The sequence below is a fragment of the Crassostrea angulata genome, chromosome 3 (assembly GCF_025612915.1).
Source record: "Crassostrea angulata isolate pt1a10 chromosome 3, ASM2561291v2, whole genome shotgun sequence".
Classification (NCBI taxonomy): domain Eukaryota; kingdom Metazoa; phylum Mollusca; class Bivalvia; order Ostreida; family Ostreidae; genus Magallana; species Magallana angulata.
Window position 1 is genome coordinate 36,444,834 of NC_069113.1, and position 15,585 is coordinate 36,460,418.

The 15,585-nt window shown below is 34.2% G+C and overlaps 2 protein-coding genes across 9 annotated transcripts in view; one reads left to right on the top strand and one right to left on the bottom strand.

Moving 5' to 3' along the window:
• Positions 1–8,163, top strand: part of LOC128176453 (homer protein homolog 2-like) — a 21,435-nt gene extending 13,272 nt beyond the window's left edge. For 7 of the 8 annotated variants that reach the window (XM_052842817.1, XM_052842816.1, XM_052842815.1 and 4 more), the window contains exons 2-9: positions 452–608; positions 2,211–2,342; positions 2,576–2,779; positions 3,818–3,963; positions 4,251–4,407; positions 5,027–5,146; positions 5,277–5,357; positions 5,665–8,163. In XM_052842817.1, the coding sequence (XP_052698777.1) occupies positions 452–608; positions 2,211–2,342; positions 2,576–2,779; positions 3,818–3,963; positions 4,251–4,407; positions 5,027–5,146; positions 5,277–5,357; positions 5,665–5,862 (1,195 nt within the window). In that variant the 3' untranslated portion in view covers positions 5,863–8,163. The remainder of the gene's footprint in view (positions 1–451; positions 609–2,210; positions 2,343–2,575; positions 2,780–3,817; positions 3,964–4,250; positions 4,408–5,026; positions 5,147–5,276; positions 5,358–5,664) is intronic. The other variant, XM_052842811.1, reaches the window with a different exon arrangement.
• The window catches only part of LOC128176455 (conserved oligomeric Golgi complex subunit 1-like), a 21,882-nt gene continuing 13,051 nt past the window's right edge, over positions 6,755–15,585 (bottom strand). The window contains exons 16-28 of the mRNA XM_052842819.1: positions 15,124–15,215; positions 14,356–14,514; positions 13,886–14,065; positions 12,920–13,012; positions 12,235–12,345; positions 11,893–11,997; positions 11,393–11,486; positions 11,004–11,081; positions 10,836–10,912; positions 10,429–10,612; positions 9,833–9,964; positions 9,222–9,425; positions 6,755–8,843 (exon numbers count right to left, since the gene is read on the bottom strand). Coding sequence (XP_052698779.1) covers positions 8,682–8,843; positions 9,222–9,425; positions 9,833–9,964; positions 10,429–10,612; positions 10,836–10,912; positions 11,004–11,081; positions 11,393–11,486; positions 11,893–11,997; positions 12,235–12,345; positions 12,920–13,012; positions 13,886–14,065; positions 14,356–14,514; positions 15,124–15,215 — 1,671 coding nt within the window. The 3' untranslated portion in view covers positions 6,755–8,681. The remainder of the gene's footprint in view (positions 8,844–9,221; positions 9,426–9,832; positions 9,965–10,428; positions 10,613–10,835; positions 10,913–11,003; positions 11,082–11,392; positions 11,487–11,892; positions 11,998–12,234; positions 12,346–12,919; positions 13,013–13,885; positions 14,066–14,355; positions 14,515–15,123; positions 15,216–15,585) is intronic.

Consider the following 15,585-nt stretch of genomic DNA (forward strand, 5'->3'; position numbering starts at 1 on the left):
CATATGGAGCATGAAGACTTGAATTTCTTATTGATCAGTATTTGGTATTTGGTGTTTTTATCCTTGTTTATGAAAACCCTGAATTATGCATGCCCTGTATTGTAACACGTATTGCGACCCACTAAAGTATTCTATTACTGTTTTGTATTTTTTACACCGCATTTGTCATTCATCGTAGATGTATTCTATTCAGCTGTATTATGAATAATTTTGTGTGTTAAATGAAGACAGGCATATCACATTAGAGTTTTACTGCCCCTCTGAACTTTAAAGTGAGGTGGACTGAAGCATAAAAATTTTGATATGAAAGAATTTAGAAATTTTAGACAATGACAATTTAATTCTTGTAATGGAAAGGTAGTGAAATGGAGAATTTATAAAATATCAGGGAAGGAGGTCTCTTCGAATTAGTCTTTTGTACTTATGATGTATGTGTTTTGTCTTTTTATAGGGAACAACCCATCTTCACAACGAAGGCCCATGTGTTCCAGATAGATCCAGAGACCAAGAAGAACTGGATCCCGGCCAGTAAGAGTGCCGTCAGCGTCTCCTACTACTATGACACCACACGGAATACTTATCGCATCATCAGTGTCGATGGATCCAAGGTAGGATAGCAGCAGGTTTACAATGAGGACTACATTATATGTATAATATATAGCAGGGTTATAAGATCAATACCTTTTAATAAGGATTTTTGAATACCTTGTAACATTATTTTTAAATGAGATAGGAATTAAGGATGGATTTTACAGTGCATGGTTATAAATGAAACAGAGATGAAATTAAGATAGTGTGAAAAGAGGATTTATGGTATTAAAAAAAAAAGTTTGAGTGAGTCATTTGAACTAAGATTTACTATGCATGATACACAATTTCATGGTGTGCCAGTTAAGAATTTGTGCAGCTGTATTCCTGATATTCCTACATATATATTAGAACTATTTTTACAAAATATCCTTGGCACAGAGATTTCAATTTATGTGAAGTTGTATCTATATATATACCAAACAATCTTCAATTGAAAATTAAAGAAAATATTTTTAGCTGTTAAGAAATAGGAGTTGAGTAGGTTTTTTTTAAAATGTGGGTGTTATGGATTTCAAATAAAAGTACTTTTACCTGAAAAGTTTTAAAGATTTGATAAGGAGGACTGGTTTGGGTAAATAATGATGTAGATTGATATCTGCAGATAATATAATAAGATGGGGGTGTCTTCCCCTCCATCACAGCAGTAACCTGCCATGCTGCTTTGTTTCCACTCCCCCCTCCCCCCTTTTCCCATCAAAAGATAATGGGGATGTTAAATAATTTTGACATTCCAAAGTTGTGATGCAAGCTATCCCCAGTGAAACCAATCTCCCTGATAAATGAAATTGTTTATCCCAAAAAAATAGCTACGAGAAGGAATGAGGAAGGGAGATATGCAGTTTTCAAGGTTAAAAAGGACAGCAGCTGTCTTCTTTTGACTGGTGGAATGGGTTGTGGGGCTGAAAGTTTAGAAATTTATTTCAAAAAGTTTGACATTTTCAAAGGTTTTTTTCCTGGTCGAAAAGTTTACATTTTCAAGAGGTTATCTTGACGTTTGAAGAAGAAGGAAAAGCTGATTATAAATGAGATAGAGAACTGAAAAATTTTCTCTTCTCCAGTATTTATGTTTCAAGAAGTCATCTGCATAGAAACTAATTGGGGCAGTATGCCAGTATTCCAATCTATATGCTTGAGATGTACATGTACCAATATTTGCCTATCCCTTTTTTCAGCTTAAATTTTTAATCTGACTTACATTTGAAATCCAAAATAAGTTCAGGGTCACTTTTGGGGGTAAAGGTTGCAGACTAATAAAAAAAAATCATGTAAACAGAAAATTCAAAATAATTTTCTTGAAATATATTATATACGAGTAGGTTAATATTTTAATGTTAACATGGAGCATATATATAAGATATCAAATTTGAAGATAAAAATCTTCACTACAAACTGTATAAACATTGTATTTAAGGAAATAGAAATAATAATCAGACACTGTTTTACATGAATTTCAATTTTCTTTGGGACCAAAAGTAATGAAAATGTCCTCTTTGAAAGTGAACAGAACTCCCTACCAAAAAAGGCTCAGTTAAGCCTGTAATATATGCAGTAAATACTGGTACATATAGTTCATTTATCATTGTTGCATTTTGTACACCTTTTCATCGTTGTGACTGCAGGCCATTGTCAACAGTACCATCACCCCCGGGATGACCTTCACAAAAACGTCCCAGAAGTTTGGCCAGTGGTCCGACCCCAGGGCTAACACTGTGTACGGACTGGGATTCTCCTCGGAGCAAGATCTACAGAAGGTCGGTACATGTATATCTTACGTGATTATCTTATGTCATGGAGACTTGTACGTATAATGATGATCTCATATATCTTAGCTCATCATAGTGACATAAGATTATTGAAAAGACTTGCTATTAGGTATTTAAATGTAAATTCATTACGAATTGTACTTACCTATTGTTATACATAAATTGATGAATTGATGTGCTCTAAATATACATGTAATACACTTTCTTTGTACTGCATACAGTTTATAGAAAAGTTCAAAGAAGTCAAAGAAATGACCCGACAGGTGGTCAACCAGACACCACCCATTCCCCCGTCAACCAATCAGAACTCTACCTCACAGGTGAATGGGAATGAGGAGTCCCACTCCTCCTCCTCCAAGCACGCAAACTCCTCTCAACCAAGACAATTCTTGCATCACAGAAGCTCTAGCTTGTCTGCCATGCAGGTTGGTGTGGGTTGCTTCCCTTTGTCTCTAACCCACTTTCAAGCAGTTTCGTAGACAAAAAAAATCGTTGTATAAAAAAAATTTGAAATTTCTTGACAGCACATAGAATTTTTTGTAGGACACAGCTATGATTTGATTCTGGAAATTTCCGCACTTTCCACTATAAATGTTATTTCAATGGTTTTTCTATATGAGAATTTTGAATCTTCACACACTAGCTTGCTTCATAATTCCCCCCCCCCCCCCTTTTTTTTTTAACAAAAATAAAAAATTGGAATTGAAGTGCTGATCATGATTACAGATTGTAATCTTTATAAATTCTGGTTTTAAGCTGTAGGTTGTCTCAAAATGAGGTCATCTGTGATGTAAGACAGTTCAACAATTAATACATAAAAAAACCTGTATCAGTCATAACAGATGTGTATGTTTTACACTTTGTATCCACGCCTTCTTAGATATCGCAGATATTCATCATCATGCCTGCAATACACCCACAGACGTTAAATGAAATCTTATAACATTATAAAAACTAACTACATTTAGTCTATATAATTTGCTTTATAAAATTCTGCTCAAATTTTCATTTTGCCCAGCAAGATTTGTACTTGGATGTAAGAATTAAGCTATAAAAATAGCGTACACAAACTAATTTGCATGATTTTGTAATTTGGTGGATGTTTTTGTTCCGTCGAGTCTATAATTGAAGGAAATTTCCCACATAAAAAAAAACTTTACATGTGTACATGATATATTTATCTTCAATGGGCCGCTGATAGATTTGTATATACGATTATCATTAGGGATTTGTATGGTTTTCACTCTTCCCACTAATTGCATGAAGGTGATGAGACACTTATTGATTGAAAATGTTTTGTACATGCCTAAGATAATGCTTTTTGAAGTAAAGATTTTGGATTGTTCTGATTTCTATGGTAGAGCTCATGCTAAAAATGCTTCTCTTTTTTTATACTAATTGGAAATTTGATTTTGTTTGGTTTTGTTTTGATTTTATTTTAACATATTTAAACACCATTTTAGGGCTCAGATACATCTAGTAAACAGGATGCCAATTTGAGAGAGAGGAGAAACTCTTTCAACAGCTCACCTAACAACAGCTCCAACAATGCTTCCGAAAGTCAACTGAAATACGAGAATGATCGACTCAAATTAGCCTTAGCTCAAAGGTAATAGGTTATAGAGCATTTTAATATATGTATTCTCAGACAGATGATCTTAATAAAGAAAACATCAATTCAGACCATGTATGACAATTAATTTATGATAAAATACTAAATAAAAAAGTGTGAAGTAAGAAAGTTCTAAGCTAAATTTTGCTGGCTTTTGATATTGCTTTTGAAAAAAATCAGTTGGAAAATAAAACTTGATAAAATATTAATGGCTTGTTTCACTTGTATGGCTCTAGTAATGTCACTGTTTAATTGAATAAAAAATGAAATATTTAATATTTTAGTTCAACCAATGCCAAAAAATGGGAAGTAGAATTACAGACCCTGAAGAACAACAACTCGCGGCTTACGGCGGCGCTACAGGAAAGCACCACAAACGTGGAGGAGTGGAAGAAACAACTTGCGGCGTACAAAGAGGAGAGTGCCAAAATGAAGAAAAAGGTTGGTAGAAAGCTGTTGCAATGGAAGAAGAATTATTCATTATCATGAACTTTGGAATCATTGATATTATGGAGGGAGGGTAGTCTTGATTTTCATGTATTCTGTGCTTATCCCTCACCCACAACAGCACCAACAAATTATGAAATACAGTCTTCATTTATTATAATTATGTGGAAGTAATTCCATGAAATTACCTTTTTCAGGGAACCTTAGAAAAATTGTCGATCTTTGAAAATTTTGCCCCCCCCCCCCCCCCCCCCCCCAATGAATTAACCATTAAATGATTCCACAGGATTTTTGTTAATATAACATATGGTAATTTAAAAACAGATGTAATGCTTTATCAGATCACATGTTCTTCTTAGATAGCCTTCAAAATCTTGTTGAATGCAGAGGAAAATCTGTCACAATTCTTTGTTTTATTATGGTATTCCCTTGTATTAAATTCTGTGTGGTATGGAAATGAGAATTTTATTGGGTGAAATGTAAACAAGTATTGGTCTATGAAAATTGTTATTTATACCTTTTTGTCTTTCTTTTAACTGGATTATATAATAAACATATGGTAAATATTTGTAGATATCTACAATTTGACTCTAATCAACATTTGTTTTGTCAGATTGTGGAACTGGAGAAGCGACAGAGTGGCTCAGAACAAGTAGCAGCTCTACAGACCGAGTTACAACAGCTGACAGAGAGACTCGAGCGAGTGCAACTCGATAACCAAGACAAACAAGATGTGAGTTCTCAAACACCCATCTATCTAGTCATTGTCTTCAATGCAGACTAATATGCTGATTGTGTTGCGATTTGCAAAAGAAAACAATTGTTTTTACTTTTTTAATGTTTTACATCATTCTTTATTATAGGAGATTAATCAGCTGAGTCTTCGAATGAGTGAGCTCTCAGCCAGAGAGACACAAAGCTCGACTTTACAAAGCAGATGCAAGGTAAAATCATTAATTTGTTTCACCATTATTTTTCAAACACCAAATTTCATCATTGTTGACCAAATCCATGAAATGAAATGTTCAATTTTTAAAAAAAGACCCAAGAAAACTTGCCTAAAAAACCTGAATTGTTTACAAAATTATTTTTTGTTGTTTGCAATATCACAATACCAGTTGCCCCAATGAAATGAAAATTTTATCATAGGAATTTAATGAATTTGAAAAAATAAGAAAAATAATTACTTGTACTTTACTACTGTCAGATCATAAATGCTTGCTGGATCATGTACTCTCATTATTTTGTCAGAAACTGGAAGATGAGAATGATCATTTAAAGTTAAAGGTAGAAGATCTACAGAGACAATTAACGGAAAGAAACATGTCACATGACCAAGAAAACTCGGAGCTGCTTCGGCTGGAAGATCAGTTAGGCAGCAAAGTGACGGAACTGTACGAAATCCACGAGCAAATTATATCACTAATTCGTAAAGAATCTAACAGCTGATAGCTGATACCCTCTCTAGCTATAATCCCATGTGTATCCACACAATATCTATTTTTTCCCCCAAGAAATGGAAGAGCCGACTAGAGTTTCTAAAGGCAAAGCAGGAGGGGAGACATTTCTGAGTAAGGAAGTGATGAATAGTTGTAATGGCTCTTGCCATTCAAAGAGGTCTTTTTTCCAGAGAGAAAAAAAGATTTGTGAAATTGGTAGAAAATGAGAGAAATGTATCTACTGGTTCTTTCGAAGGCATTTACTGTACAAAGGTCATGGAAATATCGAGATAATCCAATTAAAAGAAGTCAATTTTAAAGTCGTTTTACTTTGCATCATTGAAACTCATTTAATGTATCTTACTACAAGTCTGTGGTATTTATTAAGATCTGCAAGATTGAATTTATATGAGTGACAGTGTATTTTTATCTCTGTTGTATGAAAAAAACATGTGTCAAGCATTATTTGCCAAGCTGATGTATACAAAACTCTTATAATTTATTGTGGTTTTACATGTATGCGTTTTTTCCTTAGATGTTTCAATGGTTGTGTCGTATTTCGAATTGCCGCATTGTAAATTAAGGGCAGCAGTATATAAGAAGTCTCTTCTTTATTTTCTAATCTTAGTTGTGTTGTGAGCCTATCAATTTCAGGGCTTGGAATTTTTCACAGGAATTCTTCCATTTCCTCTGGTGCTTGTCAACTATGATCTGTTCACGTCCAGATATCAAGCATCGTTGCAAAAAACCCTTAGCTTGTGACGATAGATATCAAGATCTGATTGTTGTGTTCTCTTGCTTTTTGAAATTGTCCATTTTTGGGGGGGTTGTGTTTTTTAAAAAGTTTCTTCACGTTGGTTTTTTGTTTTTTTTAGTCTTTTCAGAGTTATACGTTGCTTAGGTTTGTTTTTAATGTTGATCAACTTTTATCTTATATTGAATTTTAAAACACTTAATTTTAAATCATATCATTTAATAATAGAAGTTTTTATGTAGAACAATAAGTACTTATGCAAAAGATTATATATATCTATCAAAGCCACTATGCAAGTCCATTAGTTTACTTGATTATATCTGTGCCTTTCCTTGAATATCTAGCATTTTCTTTGATTTGGGATACAAATAGTACCTTATATAAACAATTATAATATAGAACTTGTACACACGCCTTATCCGTCCAAACAACTAACATGGCTTCCTAAAGGTGAAGGGATTTAAAATACTAATGTTTTTCATATATCTAGTCCAGCTAAATGATGTCGTTAGCTTTGCTCTCTGTATTTATTAGTTAGAGTGGTCACATTTATGGGAACCAGATACCCAAACTATCCATTTTTTAAATAATGAAAAGAAATATTTGTCTTTAAAGGACAATCACTGGTTTTTCTGTCCATCTTGTATGTACAATCTTATTTCCTATCGCTTTTTAGTACTTTTTAATAATGTTAAAGTAAAAGTCAAGGGGTCCAAACATTTTTTGGCAGAATAAGGATCAAAGTTGTCACTTTGGGACTTAATAATGATATGTTCCTCAGTTTGGATAATTTGATCATAAGAAGTAAAAGTCTTTCTGTGAACTTGCTAACTTCTTGAATTTATTTTACCTTCCCCAAGCAGACACACAACGACAAGATTTTTGTATTTGGTTCCTAGTGAAATGTTCTATTCTGTTTTAAAAGTTGTCTCACTGTTATGTGTACAATGTAATTTAATGTTAATCACTATATGGTCTTTTTTTCACAGTTTATACATGTAGCTATATTTAAAGTGTATCTATATGACATTGTGTGCTTCTAATATACAGACACATCAGTTTTTGCATCGTTGTGAAACCTTCTTGGTAAAATTGTGAAACCAAAGAATAATATATTTTAGAATTTTATCTGTACCAGTTGATATTAACCAAAACCAATGCTTAGATGTGGGTACTTCTTGAATAGTGTAGTATGTTGGGAGAAATTAGGGGAGTGGTCTTATAACTCAGGGAGACTCAGTGCAGTTCTAATGTACAAATTTTTGAAGGATAAAGCCCACATAACTTGAACAAAGAAATAGTTATTTACTTCTTATTGGTAAATTAATTTTAAAAAGTTAATAAATACATGTACATGTAATTTATTTTTCAAACTGACAGCTTTCAAGGTTGTAAGTTTCCTTTATTTGCCTTGTTCTTTAACCCGTTGTCATTATTATGAAGTTGTTTTATTTGATTAATTTGCCATCATCACTAATATATGCAATATTATACATATACATGTATAAGAAATATATATACTCATTGATGAAAATGAATAAAAACAAAAAACTCATATTTTGTCGATTCCTTTTTTATTTCCCTCTAGGCACAAGTACAATAAATAAACAAAATATTAATAAAGTATCACAGTCATTATTTAGGATACCACTGCTATATAATTATGCAGAAAAAGGTTTATAAGTTTCATACACTCCAAACTGAACTGAAACATGTAGATCCCTATGACTTCTGTTTTGGGAACACATATATGGGTGTTCCTCCATGTACATGTCCCGGCTCAATGCAGAACCATAAACTGAGAACAAACTTGTGTCAAGTTTTATGTTTTGAATCCTGAATATCTTGATTTATTCTATACAAAAATGCTTGAAATATCACAATTTTGTATGATTCACAAATGCAAGATTTACTTAATTTTAAAATTATTTCAAAAGTCATGCATATTTGAAATTTTGATTAGAGTCTACCGTCAGTTTCTTATCTAAAGGTCGGCATGTATCGAGTCGAGCCAGTGATTTGTCAATGCTTGCTATTGCCCACTCTGCTGAACTTGCATGGAACTTGAATGGAGCCTAGGACTTTGAGCCGATGTTGGAGAACCAGCTGGACAGTTCGGACATACTGGACATGCTGCCTAGCTTGTTGTAGAAGGAGCTCTCTTTCTGCATGCTGCTGGTCTGGGGTAGGACTGCCGCCGCCGTCTCTGTCAGGGAGTGGGACCCTCCCTCAGAGGCCTGCAACAATGGAGAGAACAGAGTACAATCATACAGAAACAGACAGGTGTCACAGAATAGTACAGTCATATTGTATGACTGCGATTCATAAAAAATTACATGAACTTTTTAGTATTATAATCCGAAACCTATCACCAAGGGAGGGCACTTGTGTGCGCCTGCCAAATTTGTGTTACAGTTACAGGGAAATTTGGAAAGAACTCACAAGCATCTGTTCTGCTAAACAGGCCTATTGGCATTTCATATTTTGACAGTAGCTTGTGAAATACTGGACCCGGTCTAGAACTATGTCAGGGACATTATCAGGTTATGTGGATAATAACTACTTCAAGTTTTTCAATTTTAAGGTTGCTTTTATTTCTATGTATTTGCCACTACCTTGGCTTTATACAGTGACTTCTGTAGAGCTGGAGCCTGTATCGATGATCTGATTGGCTGAGTGCTGATGGGGAGGAGAGTGAACCGACTGGGACAGGAAGTCAGCGGAAGGACGTTGTGCTGCTCACTCTGACCCGATTGTAGAGGTCTCCCTGCACTGAACAGTCCAAGGCGATCCAACGATGTCAGAGCACCATACAATACCTAGCAATAGACCAATTTTAAAGTTATTTTCTATGAGATGTAAAAAGAATCTTGAGCAGAGTAAATACACTACATGTACATACTTCTGTACATTCTGAGAATTTACTCCTTTTGAATTTACTTTTAATTGCATGAAAAGTGATTAATGAGGTTACTGAGGTAGATGGCCATCCATGGTCATTTTACAGAATTTTACTACATCCAGATTAATTAAGAAGAGTTTGACAAATTTCAAGTATACATGTACAAATATGGAAATAAATTAGTATTATCTAAGAATTTATCAAGTTATTTTTATTTCAAATGGGATTAATTATTTTCAACATTTAAAAATTGTGAAGATATGCATGGCCCTTTGTTAATTTTTTGGCTCCTTAACATGAACTCTCAGACTATTGAGTGCTTACTGCTGATCTCTGTCCCTGCTTCATCAAGTGTGACTGCATGTAGGGAGAGAAGACATCCAGATCAAACGGGTCCACCTTCTCCTCCAGACTCTCAATGATCCTGGCTGCTGCCTTCTGGTAGGATTTACCCTCCTACGAAGGATACAGAAATCACAAGTCATTTGAACCACTGTGGAATCATTAGATTTCGTGGTGGCTCAGTTTTCGTGGAATTCGTGGGTACCTCTCATCCTTGAATTAACATCCTCCATGAATTGATAAATAAGGGTAATAAAGTCATATTTCTTTTTGTAAATATAAAGGAATACACGAAATTACGTCCCCACGAACCTGTAAAATTTAAGTAACCCACGAAAATTGGCCCAAACGAATTTTAATGATTCCACAGTATTGCAAGCATAAAAACAGGGCAGGGGCTGCTTTGAAAAACAATACTATCTTGCACAAGAACTGGGGTATAATTTTATCCTGGATTGGCATAATTTCAACTAACTCCCAGAATATCAGTATCCCAGTACACATGAAGTCAGTTTACAAACAAAGTCACTGTTACATCAAGGCATGTTTAAGAGAACAGGATGTAGTGACCCACTCACCACTGTGTCATCTTTCCTAGGAATGATTTGAAGGATGAATTTAACGTCAAATATGAGCTGAAGTGCCCTCTGCTGAGTCAGGGGGAGGCAATTGCTGTCTTTCTTTCTGCTGTTAGATACCACCTCCTCAAAGGATTTCATTACTTCATCAGTTACCTTGGATACAAGTTGATGCAATGTTCCCCTGAAAGATAATTGTAACATTGCAACGTCAAAAATACTTTTAAATATGGTTAATCAAATGAACCTGGTGAATTCATATTTGCAGGATGAAGACCAAAATCCTGATTTTTATCTGATAATGTTGCTTCAGCAATTCATGTTTATCTTTCTATTTACATGAATCTCTCTTTTTACTTTTGATTTAAATGTAAAAAAAAAAGCTAAAAATAGAGTAATTAGTTCACCTCTGCACTGCATGACCTCCCACTCGATTGATTTCTCGACACAGACTGTACAGCAGGTTCTGAACATACCATGAAGCCTGAAATCAACGGTCAAATATAATCACCATGCTTATAAAATTATCATACGTACAGAAGCTAGAATTGACCAGAATGTCCAAACTTGACTACCTGCATCGGCACCCTGATTTTGGAGCTGATCTTTTTCCCGTCTTCTGTTTCTTCCTCTATGCTGACTTCGTCCCATCTCTGTGATAAATCAACAAAATCAACAAATTTTACATGGACAGTGATAGAACACAAATACTAGGGGGTATATTCTATATAGGTAAATGTATATTTTATACCTGGATAAAAAATAAATTGCGCAGTAAATGTGGGAGGGTAATTTAGAACCATGCTGCGTTGTTAAAAAAAAATCACTTTGAAGGACGCGGCAGGATTCCTTACAGACACTTAGAATCATGTTGGTTTTTGTTAAAACTCGCAATGCACTTAAAATTGACAAACAAATCCCTGACAGGTAATTTTAAAATCATGTTGAGTTGTTAAAAACTTACTGTGCAGTAGATGAGAGCATTCTTGTGTTCCTTAGAGCTGAGAGCATTCCTCAACTTTGTCACCACTGATAAAGTCAAATGATCCACCCATATTCTGTAAAAAATCAAGAGTCTTAATCTGATTTCTCATGCTTAATGTGCTATAAATCTACACATGTATTGAAGCAACTGTCAACTTTTACGCATGAAGATTAACACACTAATAATTCTTAAACACACTATAATATTGATGCTTTGAAAGAATATTATACTTTAACTTAAGTTTATGATTTTGTATACATGAACTGGAGATAAAAGTATTCTTTCTAATTATTATTTTAATTCATTTAACATATATTTTCAGATACTTCTGAAAAAGTAATTAAGCTTTAAAACTTCTGTCTGTAATAAAAGACGATAATGGCTAAATTTTTGGGGGGGGGGGGGGGGGGGGGGGGGGATAAAAAAAGGGAACCCCAAAGTGAACCTCTAGATACTGGTACAGTGGGTACAGCCATTACCTGTAGGCCTCTCTATGACAGTTACACAGTCTCTCCTTTGAGCTGGACCATTCTGAATTCTCACTAACTTTGCCTCCACCGCTGGACGACTGTTTCTTCAGCACCCTACCATAAAAATGAATTATATACATATGAACATGTACACTCTCTCTCTCTTCTCTCTCTCTCTCTCTTCTCTCTCTCACTCTCTCTTCTAATAAACATACATGAACATGTAGATAAGAAAAAACACCACACCATACAGGGCATGATTCTCTGTGGTCATCCTCCTCTGATTTTTTAAATATTTATAATTAAAGAAATTCTACACAACAAACAGAGCCTAATTTTCTCCATCTGTACCTGCTGCTGGCACTGTCTGGTCCATGAATGGCAGATTTTCCCATAATGCACTGCTGTAGAGCTGGCACCATGTCCCCAATAGCAGAACATAGCCTTCCAATCAATAGAACTCTACACAGAAAACAAGAGCAAGCAGCTTATATGATACGGTTAAACATTTTAATCTCAAAACTTGGAGAAGGCTTTTTGTAACAGCAAACCACATAATACATGTATTGGTATAGGCATTATTTTAGTTCACAAATAGCAAGTTGATAACTAAATTCATGGTGATCAATTTTCAAGAGTAAGTGGTCATCAGTTTCTTTATCTTCATAACTGGTTTGGAATGATGAATACTGAGAAAAGTTGTTACTTACAAATACCAAGAATATTTATGCAAATTAATGTTTAATACATGTACTATATACAAGGAAATATTTGCCCCCGTTTTTTTTTTTCTCGCCCCTTTCACCCTTGTTGTCAGGGGGCAAATTTAAGACTGGGCAAATTTCAATGTCTCATATTTATCTATCTTTTCTTAAAAACAACTGTGTCTCGGCAAATTTAAGTTGGGGCAAAAGTCATTGCAAGGGAAGAAGGGCGAAAATTACAAGGGGGCAAAAATAACCCTGTATACAGAACATGTTCTTGGTTTACAGTAAGAGAAGATGCAGGCTAGTTAATGGCCAATGGCCGTTCTTACTTGTCCTGTGTGATCTGATTGATGCCAGGATCCTTGATGTCATGCAAGGCTTTCTCCCAGAGAGTCAAATGTTCTTTGAAGTACTTTATAAGTCTGCAATAACCACAAACAGGGATACAGTTGAACATGATATCTTGAACACTGATATCTCAACTACAATGGATATGTCGCAGTGATTTGTAAGTCTCAACCACTTATTTTTTAAGTATTTAACCCTGGATATCTCGATTACTCTGATATCTCCAAGTTTTGAAACAGTCCCACTTTGTTCGAGATAACAAAGTTTGACTGTATACTATTGTTTACATGGTTTGTAGTTGACCTGATATGGGCTTTGCTCTAGTCCAATATGGAATTCACTGACCATTTATGAATCATATTGAGTCAAAAGTGGAATTCTTACGATCACAGTAGAAAAGGTATCGGACTATCCGTCACCTATGAATAAATTAACAACTAAAATGAATTATAAAACACAGTCTTTATTGATTTAAATGCCAAGTGGACCCTCAAAATTGCATCCTAAAAAAATCAATAACATGCAAATTGCCCCAATTCTATGAAATTGCATCCCATGAATCCAAAGAAAACTGACAATACAATAAAATCAAAAATTCAAATCATTCCATGGCATGAACTGAAATCCTTTGTTCTTATGGCATTGCGAAATAAAACAATAAATGTTCCATGTTTTATCAAACTGTAGCAACCTGAGTATAGAGCTGATGTCATGATATTCAAAGGGGAATTAATTAACCCTTGTAGTAAAGGAAATTATGTGTATTAATATTAAAATAAAAACAACTTTTGTGGTAATTGTGTGCAGAACATACATGGTCTCCATGTGACTGCTTGTTATTAATAACCACATGTATTAATTTAATTCTTGCAACTTAGTTCATTTTTTTTTTTCATTTTATGCATTTACAGTATAAAAAAATTGTGATTTTAACAAATTGTACTTACTCTTCTAAACATGCTTTACAGGAAGTCTGGATGTGGACATACAGTGCATCTGAATCTGAGAGGCGGTCAAAAGCCTCCGGCTGTGAGGATTTGGATTCTTCCACAGGAGTCGACAAGGAAAGATAACTCAGGGCATCCTGTAGCAGTCCTTGTAGTTTCTCTTCATAGGTTTTACATAGACTGGTAATAAATCATATTCATTGCAGAAGTTAAGTTTTGTTCCCAAAATTTCATCAGAAAATTAGTTGAACTGGATCAGATGATGGATGTCAAAATACAATTACTTTGTATGTTATGATTTTGATTTTGAGTGAGGGTGGGGTGGGTGTTGTTTAAAAAATTACAAATGTACATGGACATTTTGTATATTTTATCACATAACAGTCAAGTCCAAAATTTCTAACTGATGTTACCATTAATTTTTTATTAAAAAACAGAGTAATTCAGCATGTATTATAAATCAGTCAAACCTCTGAATGACCGGGGTATATGCTTTGGCTTTCATGATGAGTCCTCCAGGATTATCGGAGTTTGATCTAGAAGTGGCAGTAGTCCAGGCCATGTTAACAGGTATATCTCCAGGGGATTCATGCCAAATATAACCAGCTAAATCTGTGTCAGCTATACCTCTACAACAAGATTTACTATTCATATGAATATTTTTAAACGTGGATTTTTTTTTATTAAATTCACAGCAAGGAAATAAAAGGTAGAAATTCATATTCATTTCATAACTGTTTATTTAATGGGTTTGATGAAAGGAAGCCAATTTTGACATTTTAAGCAAGATAATGTATGACTTGTATATTAACAGTTAGTTATGCAAGTGAACTTTATTTTCAATGAAGAAAGTTCATAGTTAACACAAGTCCTGTGTATAAAAAACACATGTGTATACATACAGCATACTCAACTATCATAATGATGTATTCACGCCCTACTGTGGAATCATTTTTATTCATGAGTAGCCATAATTTTTCTGGTTCATGGGGACGTGATTTTGCTGGTAGTTTAATTGGGATAATTTTAATAAATATTAAACAATTGATAGTGTATAGGTTCATGGGGTTATAAATTTGTGGGCAAGGGTTACCCACAAAAGCCACCAATACTGGCCCCCCACAAACAATGATGATTCCACAGTATATTGAACACTGTAGTATTACATGTTTATAAATAATTATATAACTGGAACATCATTTTTTAGCATTTATATAAACAGAAAATCATATTATCACCCTTCTTCTCCAGATCCAATCGCCATGACAACCTTGCTTATTTGGCGCTTTGTTACTTCTGTACTAGATTCCAACTGGAACTTTATCAATGCCTGAGAAAAAATTATTGATAAATTAAAATATACACGATACACAAATATTAAGATGTGGGTATAAAAAAAAACTTCAATGGGGAAATTCTGAACTCTTTTTGAGAAGATAATTTTTCACATTATCATGCAAACCTCTTATCAGCCCATCTGATAAGGGCCTAATATTGCCCCCAAAAAAGGAACATCATAATTTTACTGTATGTAAAAGTTCAGTTTTTTCATAATTTTTATTTTCAATTAAATGCCCTCAATTCTGAAATATATGATATAAAGTCAGCCTTCTCCTGGAATTTTTGCAATTTTGTCATAAAATGACTATTTAAGCCAGGCTTAATTGAAGGCAAATTTTTTTTAACAGGAAACAGAAAGT